At 41.2% G+C, this 12,189-nt stretch overlaps 1 protein-coding gene across 4 annotated transcripts in view; it reads right to left on the reverse strand.

Moving 5' to 3' along the window:
* LOC143116548 (inactive carboxypeptidase-like protein X2) overlaps nt 1-12,189 on the reverse strand; it is a 309,062-nt gene that overhangs the window by 41,010 nt on the left and 255,863 nt on the right. For all 4 annotated transcript variants that reach the window (XM_076277730.1, XM_076277729.1, XM_076277727.1 and 1 more), the window contains 2 exons: nt 5,888-6,173; nt 2,772-2,911 (listed from right to left, as the gene is read on the reverse strand). In XM_076277730.1, the coding sequence (XP_076133845.1) occupies nt 2,772-2,911; nt 5,888-6,173 (426 nt within the window). The remainder of the gene's footprint in view (nt 1-2,771; nt 2,912-5,887; nt 6,174-12,189) is intronic.

The raw sequence follows: 12,189 nt of genomic DNA on the forward strand, positions 1-12,189 counted from the left end.
TGTATCTTATGCTTATGTCCGTCTACTCTGTTGCGCACAACCTGCTGCAGCAGAAATGAGGAGTTAGCCCCGAAGGTTTTCATAACTTATTATGATGACCTGTCTGGAACTGAAGCACGAATGGTTAGCATATTTCTAGGTAATAATACAAAACCCAAGCTAAAGTAATGCAAATATAATACTAAAACACAACTTAGAACTAGGCCTACTTATGTACTCGTCCCACTAACGAGTTTGTTTATTTGTTTCCCCGACCAGTGCGGTAAAGTGCAAACACACCAGCACAAGACGGCTCTAGATAGGGCTGAGCTCCGCTCTGTTAAGGTTAAATGGCAGATCATTCACGAGAGGATTTTGAGATGCAGATTCCCAAATGAACGCATGCCCACAGATTTTGTTAGAGTGGTGAAATACATTCACACCGCTGACATTATATTGAGGAAAAAGTATAGCCAAGTAGCTCAGTGTAGCCAGACGTAGGCCTAAATTAGGACTTTAAAAAATATCGGCGCAAATTATCGGCCAGAATTCTGTTATCGGACCGATAATAATATTTTCATTTTTTTACTTATCGGCTAATAATATATCGGCCGCCGATATATCGTGCATCCCTAATATTACCATATTGTTACTGGGTAAATACCTAGTTATTAGGGGACTGTAAAAGAAAGGGTTACCCATGAATATTTAGCCCATTGACTCAGATGTGATGTAATCAACAGCTTAATGGAAATAAAACAATATTATACAAACCATAACACATAAGAAGCGCTTAAAGAACTAAGTGCATGTTGAACAGGAATGTCTTTAGACCCCTCTTAAACGACCCAAAACTACCACAGGAACGGAGAGCACTGGGCAACTCATTCCACCAGCATGGAACCAGTGAGGAAAAGAGTCTTGAATTAGACCTAGTGTTTATGATTTAGAAAAACTCATTCATGCATTTACAGTTAAGGACACAATTATTCATACCCCTGCCAAATATTGATCTAATGTTGATTTTCTCTTGACTAATATGTTTGTTCTGACTGAAAATGACACTGACACATGCCAAAAGGTTGTAACACAATGTGGTAGAAACATGGAATCAAAAAAATAATCGTGTTTATCTTTTTTAACATTTTTATGAAAAATGGCATGTCCAAAATTATTCATACCATTTTTAAATAATCAATGGAAACATCTTTATTTGCTCTCAAAATGGTTCTTACCTACCAAGCCTCTCCATGTCTCCACAATGATTGTAGACCGCACCTTTTTAGCAGCAATCTGGGTTTTGAGGCAGGAACGATTATTTGCCATCACTTTGGCCTTGTGTTAACTTTTTTGACTGATTGAGGTCTGGACTTTGGCTGGGCCACTCTAAAATGGTGACATTGTTCTCTGTTAACCATTTCTTGCCTTGCTTGGCTGTATGTTTTGGATCATTGTATGGTGTAATGGTCCAATGATGCCTATTGGGGCAGGTCTCTTGGCACACTGCCTGATCTTTTCCTCCAGAATCTCAGTGTAGCCTCTTGCTTTAGTGTTACCGTTTACTTTGAGAAGGTCACCAGGTCCCCCTGGTTGAAAAACATCCCAAAAGAATACTTTTCTAGCCCCACAATTGAAATGGACATGGTGTCATTGGAGTTTAATGCTTCTTTTTTATGCCAATCTCAGGCCATGTCCCTGGGTCCAAAAAAAAAAAAAAATCCAGCGAAAGGTAAATTCTTTGTCCAGGTGTGCCGTTATGAAGGTTTAGCTGAGTTGTGCATGTTTGGAGAAGAGTGATCCATGATCAGTATCCAAGATGACCAAGTGATCCATTTTGAGATGGAGTGAAAATGTCAACCATCAAAACACCATCCACAATGTGGAGAACAATGTATTAGTTTTTGGGTGTTTTTCAGGCAATGGGATCCAAAACATACAGCCAAACAAGGCAAGAAACGTTTAACTGAGAACAATATCAATATTTTAGAGTGGCAGAGCCAGAGTCCAGACCTCAATCCATTAAAAAAGTGAGCCAGAGGCCAGAGTGATGGCAAATAATCATTCCTGACTGAAAACCCGGATTGCTGTTAAAGTGTGGTCTAGAATCATTGTGGAGACATGGAGAGGCTTGGTAGATATTAAAAGAACCATTTTAAGAGTTGTGAATGCAAATAAAGATGTTTCCATTGATTATTTAAAAAGGGTATGAATAATTTTGGACTTAAAAAAGATGAAAACGCTTTTTTTAATTCCATGTTTCTCCCACATTGTCTTACAAACTTTTGGCATGTGACAGTGTCATTTTCAGTCAGAACAAACATATTGATAGAGAAAATCAGCATTAAATCAATATTTGCCAAGGGTATGAATCAATTTGTTCTTAACTGTATCTCCAGCAGGGTTGATTACTACAATGGACTTTTCACATGCCTTCCTAAAAAGACTCAAACAGTTTCAGGTGATACAAAATGCAGCAGCTAGGGTTTTCACAAAAACTAAAAGAACTGACCACATTACTCCAATTTGTAAGTACCTGCACTGGCTTCCAGTACAGAATTTACTTTAAAACACTACTGCTTGTTTATAAATCACTAAATATCTATCAAACATGCTCCTGCAGTACACACCTTCTCGTCCTCTCCGGTTATCAGGAGAAAAACCTGTTGATAAAATTCCGTGGCATCCCTGGACTGGCAGTGGTGTATGACGATCTTCATGATGAATTTTGAATGTAGTTTGAATGAAGTTTGTGTGAGTGTGATGATAATAATCTTGGTAAAATTCCTTTATACCTGTTCCATGAAGACCAAGAGAGATTCACGATTGTTCTCCCACTCCTCCGGCAGCTCAGTCTCATGGGGGAATTTGTCGCAACCCACATACATGGATAGCTCAAAGCAGTTTGTATGCAGGTAGCTAAAGTCATTCATACCTGCCAATTAAGCAGAGCAACTTTCAGTCAGCTGTTTCATGAAAACATTAAGCATTATAGACTACATGATTATACAATCATTATCATCACTACATTATGCCACTGTAAGAATATAAGGATATGCTGTTAACAATGCACAGCATATATTCAGCCACACTGTACAGAGCCACGGCCAATGTGATCGGACGATTCTTTTTGAGGTGGAAATGTGTTTTTTACTTCTTTTGAATTGATTTGCAATACTTCTTCTCAATTAACTCAGGAGGTCAGAAAAAAATCACCACTATGACCCTTTGGGACTCCCTAGATGAAGCAAAGAGCAAGAGAAAAAATAAATGACCAAACAAAAGGTTTAGCCATGTTATCATAAACGTGCTAATTACCAACCATTTCATTCGAAAATTCTAAAACAATGATGTTTTTTAATACTTCAAAATAACATTTGCCAAACGAACCTTACATTTTTCAGTAGCCATAGGTGTGTAGATTTGAACAAAATCTAGTTTGGTTCTTACCGGGGCTTTTACTGCCTGAAATATCCGATTTTGTTTACCACGCTTGGAGTTTAGTGCTGGTCTGGTGGATACTTATTATCAACCTTTCTCACGGCACGTCAACGGTTAGCCCGAGAATTCTCGTCGTCGCAATTCAAAATTCCACTGGAGCTCCAAACGGATTTGTACACGCAGCCTTACAACACTGTTTACAGCTCTTCGAGTCACGGTTAGATAAATTTATGGTGTGGGTGCTTGCGTTTCTTTAGGAATCCGCCGTCTTGGTTTGTATAGAAATGAAAATTAAGTGACACATACACGTAAGAGGTTGGTAATATGTGATGTTGCTATACCAGTTTTGATGTACTGCTTTTATGTGTATTTTATACTTATATTTCTGATTTAAAAAATCTAAATAAACTGCCTAATTTGCTCATTCACTACATAATTTCGATTGAGTCAGACAAAATGCTTGATAGATATTTGGGTTTTGAGGGATCATTATTCGCCCATCACCAGCCATCCCCGTGTGCTACTGCTTTGAGCACTATAGTTCCTCCACCTCATTCTTCTGTACCACTGCTTGACTTGATTTTTTTTAGCAGTAATGTATTGATTTTGCAAGGCAAAGAGCATGCTGTCTCTATACAATTATGACTGCCGCTAGCGCAGAGTAGTCATATAGTACTGTAGTTGTCAAAGTTTTAAATAAAAATTCGGTAACACTTTAGAATAACATGTGCTTATTAGGTATTAACAGTGCATTATAAGCAGATAACAATTCATTACTAACAGTTAGGTAACACTAAACTGTTAACATGCAGCTTGTGTTGTGCTAGTGTTAATAAGCAGCCTTTTAAGTTACTTACAAGCATATTGGTTAACAGTTGTAAGTGTTAAAGGGACACCAGGCAACGTTTTCGTGTTAATTAATCATCTTCGTAAGTCGGTATATGGTTAAATGACTCATTACGGGGCGAATGAAGGCTCTCTCGCCCGCCCCTACTGCCTGTAGGAAGAATATCCCACCCGCCGACCAAAGCAGGATCAGTTTACAGCACAGAGGCAGGCTAACTAAACGCTAGAGATTGTTGCAAACGTGTGTATAATGGCAGAGCCGGCGAAGAAGCAGTGAAAACACTTGACGGAAGACGCAAAGAAAAGGAAAAGAGCTTCAGACCGAGCCAGGGGGAGTTTCGTAGAGAAAAAGCATCAGGCTTGCCTGGTGTCCCTTTAACAAGCAGCTTGTTAATGGTGTATAAGACAAAGAGGTGGATAACTAATACGCTTATAAGTATATGTATATATACACTATCTTGATCCCGTGAGGGAAATTTGGTCTCTGCATTTATCCCAATCCGTGAATTAGTGAAACACACTCAGCACACAGTGAGGTGAAGCACACACTAATCCTGGCGTAGTGAGCTGCCGGCAACAGCGGCGCTCAGGGAGCAGTGAGGGGTTAGGTGCCTTCTGGTCGGGGTTCGAACCGGCAACCCTCCTGTAACAAGTCCGAAGCGCTAACCAGTAGGCCACGGCTGCCCCAAGGTAAGACCTTTCTTACCTATTTGTAGTAAATTTTGCAGCCCCCCAATCTAAAGCGAGGACCATGTTGCCTATAGCTCCACAAGCCCGACCTTCTATCTCTATATATCTACTGTATCTATCTATCTAGCTTGGTTTAGCTGTCTTCTGCGTCATAGAGTGGCTTGAAGTGGTAATGCAGCCCCGTAATGCAGCCCCAATGTGCATATTTTTTTTTCTAAAAACCAAACGCTGTGGAGTTTATTATCCCATTTATATCACTGTTGCCACTTTGTGTTAATTTGAAGTTATAATTTCCAAAACTGACTTGTTTTTGATGTTGAGTCAAAACATGGAGCATTTACATTCAAAGATTGTTAGGGTGGCCTTTATGTGAATAGAACAATCACACTCTGTTTCGGAAAAAAAACAAACAGAATGAAACTCCCCAAAGGGTCCGTTCGAGGCACATTTCCAATCAAACTCTAGAGCAGTATGTTATGTCTGAAATATCTGACAAAATTGAGGCAATAATCTGACCAAAGTTAATTAGGTCACTTGTGCTGAGAGTTTTTTTGAAGAAGTTTTGTTCCATTGTAAATGGATGGGGGCACACGTTGTTTTGCTTCAGAAATTCGGTTGCTTTCTTTTTCGTTTTACCTTTTGCCTTGAGGTGCATGTGTATTGCAATTATGTTCTGCTCACACACATTTTATTGATTGGCTACCCTTATCACTCTATTTATCATTACTCTATTTTAAGAGACATCAGCTAAAAAGATGTTTTAAAAATCCCTGCTGTTGTGTCTGGTCAGTCATTTAAATCAGTGATTATTATTTACTCCTTGGACTGCCCATTTGTAATCATCATCTTTAAATTATTATATTAATATGTGGCTTGGCTTGTGGATCCAGTATAAACTTAAACAAATGACTAAATAACACTGAAAGGTGCTAACTCCCAGCTGCAGTATGCCAGGCTGCTCCATTTATAGTGCTGTCTTCCTTAGCAAAGTCCTTAGTGCGCCTGGCATCAGTCATGAGTCGGTGGGTGGATGCATATGAAAAAGCCAGCCAGCGGAAGATGTGGTCATCTGGTGTTGGTGTCTGCTCCTGTGTGATCCCAAGTGAGCGTGTGCGGTCATAAGGATAAGTCACAACAAGCTCCCCTCCCTGCAGGTTGCCACCAAGAACAAATGGGATCTTCTCCATCCAGGCAATTAAAGCCCGTGTTTCCATGGCAACCTGTCCATAACCAAAATTAGGAAATTAGATCAATACAACAAACAATAAAATAGTGTTGCAGTGAATTAATCTTTTTCATACAAGGTTATGCAATCATGCTTCCAGTTTTGGCTAATATAAGTTTTGTGTCTAGTTTTACAGTCCTTTCTTAAGTACCAATATTTCTTGTACATGGTAAACAACGGATACAAAATGAGCATTTTGCAGAATTTTACATTTTAAAATGGTTTATTTTAAAAATATCTGACCAAAAACTGACCATGTGGAAAATGTATATGTTGATCATATGTTAACAGTTATGAAACTCAGGCTTGATGGCCATTCCAGGAAATGGCAAGAATGCCCTCTTAATGACTTGCATTGGGTATACAGTATGTGTTTCTCTCCTGGATATGGCAACTAGCTATCCACCTCTGATGGAGATTGTTCCAGTTTCCAGATTTTCATCTGGATTTTTACAACATGGGTTCATGCAGATTCTGCACACCACCATGTAGGAAAGCCTGGCCACACATGGACAGGCATGACCTGTGTTTTGTCATCACTCTGTGACCCGCTGGAATTTCCACACTGCAAAGCCCTGAACTTTGGGTTTCAGAGCAGCTGTTATCTGAGACATCCTACCAACTTTGTGGCTCAATTCTGTGGCATTGCAATTCATGCTTCCATGGAAGACTGCCCCACTATTAGAACATGGCCACTGTGCCCTCTGTGCTACAGGTCAGCCACAGAGATACAAGCCATGCAACCAGTGCTTCCACAGCTGCTCCTCCTCATGTCTGTTCAGAAATGTGCGCGTCACAGCCCTACCTTGGGGTACCTTCATTTGTATTAGCTCACTGATATTTCAACATCCTGTGCACCCCAGGCGACATGTAACCCCCTGTCTAAAAAGTGTAGCACCCTGATGTGCGGACACTGTTACATATTAATGTGCCCACTGCTAACTTACTTCCAGTGCGCACTGAGCAGTTCATAAACCACATCACTGATAACCATTTTGCTGATTTTGTGTGAATTTTCCTCTCACCGACCCTGCACGTTCTCTGAGTGTGATTCTCTTGACTGGCCCACGGAGCTATAGATAGATAGATAGATAGATAGATAGATAGATAGATAGATAGATAGATAGATAGATACTTTATTGATCCCCAAGGGGAAATTCAAGGTCTCAGTAGCATAGGCAAGGCAAGGCAGATTTATTTATATAGCGCATTTCATACAATAAGAGCATTTCAATGTGCTTTTACAGATGCTAAGGAACAGTTTATCAGAAAAACAAGATAAAAAGTTAAAACAAGATGAAGAATAAAATATACATTACACATTACACACAACATTCACTAACAGCAGAAAAAGTAATTAAGAGTATATAATATAAAAAACACAACAAGCAATAAGGACAGTAGAAGATCAAGAATATACTAAAATACAAATTATACTAAATAACACTAAATCTAAATCAAGTCTAAAACAGTAACCACATAGTGGGTGATTTAGCATGAGACGCTTGCAATGACTGAGGCAGGGACTGAGCCTGTGCTCTGTGAGAGTGAGTGTCATGGTGATGTTGCAAATGAGTCCAACAGTGCAACAGTGCAAGAATAAGTCTAGAGACCAGCATAAAATACATATAGAGTAGGCAAGGTAATATAAAAAAACTATAGAAAAACTTTATCTACAATATATATATATATATATATATATAACTATATTAATTAAAGGTATAAGTGTGACCACAATCCGGCTGTGGGATGGAGGGATGATTTATGCATATGTGCTAATATAGCACGTAAACAGTGAAGCAGTGGCTAGTGGACAGACAGTACACAAACATGGAGAGGGTGGAGAGGCAGACAGACTATCTGTCTGTCAGTCAGTCTATCTCTCCTCTTCCCTTAAGTGAAGCATTGAACAGTTCAATGGCCCTGGGGACAAATGACTTCCTCAGTCTGTCTGTTGTGCAAGGCAGTGAGCGAAGTCTCCAGCTGATCAGGCTCTTCTGCTTTACAATAGTGCTGTGGAGTGGATGACACTCATTGTCCAAAATGTTGATCAGTTTGTTCAGGGTCCTTTTGTCAGATATTGAATTGATGCACTCCAGTTCAGCTCCCACTACAGAGCCAGCTTTCCTTACCAGGCTGTCAAGTCGCCTATCATCCTTCTTCTTTGTGCTTCCTCCCCTGCATACCACTGCATAGAAGAGGACGCTGGCAACAACAGACTGGTAGAACATCCTGAGGAGCTTACTGCACACAAATTTTAAGGACCGCAGCCTCCTCAGGAAGTACAGCCTGCTCTGCCCTTTCTTGTAGAGTGCATCAGTATTGGCTGACCAGTCCAGTTTATTGTCCAGATGGAGACCCAGATACTTGTAGGTGCTTACCACCTCCACATTGACCCCATTAATTGAGACTGGTAGCAGAGCGGGCTAAGACCTGTGGAAATCCACCACCATCTCCCTGGTCTTTGAAGTGTTGAGTTGAAGCTGATTGAGTTTGCACCATTGCATGAAGTCCTCCACCAGCCTCCTGTACTCCTCCTCTTGCTCGTCCCTGATACACCCCGCAATTGCAGTATCGTCAGAAAACTTCTGCATGTGGCATGACTCGGTGTTGTAGCAGAAGCCAGATGTGTACAGGGTGAACAGGACTGGAGAGAGCACAGTTCCCTGTGGGGCTCCGGTGCTGCTGATCACAGTGTCAACTTTCACAGTAGAGTCAGCTAGACATAAGGTCTATGACAGTGGTCACCAACCTTTTTGAGCCCAAGATCCCTGACCTCGGCCCTGAACAAAGGCAAGATCTACCTTGAAGTGTCAAAAGAGAATCAGAGCCAAAATACTTCCAATTTAACGCCTTTTATTTAGGCAAATGTATCAGGTCAAAAATATCACATCCTCCACCCCCTTATACAGGCGTTAATGAGATAATAACACTTAACATAGTCTTTACTTACATGATTTTGGTTTTGATTTTCTAATTGGAGTATGTGTCTGTGACAACACGCCATGATAAATTTGATAATGTTTGATAGCTGTTTTGGTATGAAGCATGAAAGCGCACTCTAGAAAGTGAAAGTAACCTAGGCCTGGGCCTACGATGCGCTCTGTGTCTGTAGCTGTCTGTGCACGTCTGCAATCGATTACGTTCTTCAAATGGAGAACAAATTCCTGACAGTTCCTGATTGCTAAACTTTCGTTTTAATTTTCTGTCAGGTAGCAGTTGATGTAGAAGCACCTAGCATAATTTGACTTCAGTGGTGACAAGTCCTGTTGCGAGAGAGAGAAAGAGAGTGCGCACCTGCAAAGTGGTGCTGTGCGCGTGTGTGTCTGCATGGGGTTATGTTCGGTTAGAAGTTGGTCCGTCCGGTCCCGCATTCATGCCTCTCCATTATTAGATTAACGTTATCAGACAGCACTGTAAAATGTGTACGGGAATTTCTTGCATTATGATGCTAGAGTTGCGGGTCTTGAATAAATCATGCACTATACTCGCAATCCCGCGCTGAAATTTAGGCCCTGTAAACGTTGGCGAATATGCAGGAATTTGGTGAGTGTGTTTTTATTTTTCCTGTTATTCTCGGGATCTATTGGGTAAGTCCTAAAAATCTACAGGTCGATCACGATCGACGGGTTGGCGACCACTGGTCTATGACATGCAGGTGCGCTCTCACACCACAGACGTATCTATCTATGCAAAGGCAGCACTATGCATGGTGTTTGGACGTATCCAATGAGATGCCTCTGCATTAATGTATTAGTACTGTTCAGTTCATCTTGTACAAAAGACCTTTGTTCACTTCTTGGAAGGCTCACATGTGCTAATCAGAATGGGCAATACAACCATTTGGCATATCTGAATAGTGGGGAGGTGTTAACTCCCCCCAAATGTTTGGTGGAAGGGGGTCACTTGCGCTTTGGTTGGTGCTCACGGAACAGGACGCAGAAGTCAAAAAGGGAGATCCAAGGTCTAACAAGAGCCAAGGAGCAGGACCGGAGCACTCAATGCTTAAAGTGATTTTCATTAGTGCAAACTGACTAACGTTTCGAAGTCGAAGAAGACGCATGGGCGTTGAAACGTTAGTCAGTTTGCACTAATAAAAATCACTTTAAGCATTGAGTTCCCCTCAAATGTTTCTCTTAATCAAGATCCTTGAGGGCTCAAAGCCAGTTCCTATTGCTTTGTGCAATATATCTGCCCAGCGTGTTGAATCCGATGTGGACCTCTTCAGAGGAGTACAGTAAAGCACCACTTATCATTCCTAATCACAGCACAGACATGTTAGCCAACCCATAGACCAAGCATTCTACTTTATATTCTCCCTCCTCTTCAGCACACAGAGTGTGTCAGGAAAAACATAAATTGATTCTGATTGCTTTCTACTGGCCGACTCAGTCATGGTTTGCAGATCACATTCCACTGCTTGGATGGCCAGCCTCGGCAGATCCCATGTCACAAGGACCTGCTGGGTCAATTGAGTGGACCAGTTGGCATCAGGCTCCAAGGCCAATGCTGTCTGAAAGTCTTGCCCCTGTACTGGAGAGATTGCTTGATGATGGGCTCCCTCATGAGGTGATGGAGACCATTCAGAGGGCTATAACCCAAGGTGACATGGCATGGGTTCGTAGATTGGGGTGCTGAACGTAACAGACCGGCTTCAGGTCCTTAACAACCGTCCTTAAGGACGAACTCAGAGGACAAGCAAACCAGAGCCGTATAGAAAGACATTGAAACAAAGACACAAGGTGCTTGAAAAGAGGAAAGCAGACTGAATTTCCTGTGTGCAGTACAGGAGACATCTCATCTTTTGTGATGTGTCAAGAAAAGTGAAAATGTGGGAAGTATCATAATTTACAATAGCATTTTTCTCGCATTTTTCTGCCTCCCCTGTGTTGCCGAGACTATCGAACGCCTTGCAACACAGACTCCGGTCTACAGAGGTGACTTCACTCCAGGTGAGTAGGTTTGAGGGCTACTTTCTAAGACACTTTATATATCAAGGCCGTAGTCATGATATCAACATTGGGGGGGACCAAATCTGTGGTGGGGTCTGAGGGACCCCCAAACAGAATTTCAATACATTTCCTACCATACAAAAATATTATTAAAAATCACAAACAAGTCGTTAGTTAGGTCAGTCAATTAGGTTATTCCAAACTTTTGACGGACATAGGCATGGCATGGATGGATTATGAACCCCTGGACACAGATGGCCTGCTATGCCACCCGATGTAGGCTACTATTATTGTTACAGTTTTTAATCAATGCAACTAACATTAGGCTATGTGTAAAGCGACGCAATATAAACCGTAGCCTATGCAATGTATTATTATTAATTTGCGATGGAAGGTTTTGACTGAGCGTGTTAACATAAAATAATAATAATATTGTCATCATCGCGAACTGTCGAGTAAGGGGGTCAGTCGTGTTTGTGACGCACAGACGGCCTTGTAGTCTATTTTGCTTAGGCCTCACTTTTAACGACAGTAGGTTGTGAGTGTATGTTGACAAAAAGACAATTAAAATAGTCAACTTAAAACTTTGCTATAAAATATTATTAATTTATAGCACAAAAACATAACCAGTAGGCCTACCAGAACCTCGCATATTAGCGTCATGATTTGTGTGCGTCTATTTGGCAAGGCCACTAGCTGTCATGGATGCGTTGTTGCTAAAGGAAGGCAGGTGTCAAAAGTTAAAAAATAAATGGAGATGGGCAGCTGTTGGAAACGGGGGAGAACTAACAAGCCATGGTGTAAAGAAATTAAAGTGCCAGAGGTTTGATTTTGCGCGGTTCGCTACAAGAAAATTGTTTATGGATGCAATAGGAAAACGTTTTAGCACGCCACCAATCAGAAGACCGCCATAAGGTTAACGTTCGTGCACTTCAGGACATCTTCCCTACCTGGTGCAACTAGCCACCACGACAGAGGTAGGCTACGTTTATCTATGGCTGACCGTTTTTACGTTTAGAAAGTAGGCTACGCATGTTCTTTCATAGCGCAACACGACCG

This window comes from Alosa pseudoharengus, unplaced genomic scaffold (assembly GCF_046254945.1).
Source record: "Alosa pseudoharengus isolate Yale_2024_CS ecotype anadromous, Long Island Sound unplaced genomic scaffold, YU_APseudo_1.1 YU_APseudo_1.1_scf_11, whole genome shotgun sequence".
NCBI classification, from domain to species: domain Eukaryota; kingdom Metazoa; phylum Chordata; class Actinopteri; order Clupeiformes; family Clupeidae; genus Alosa; species Alosa pseudoharengus.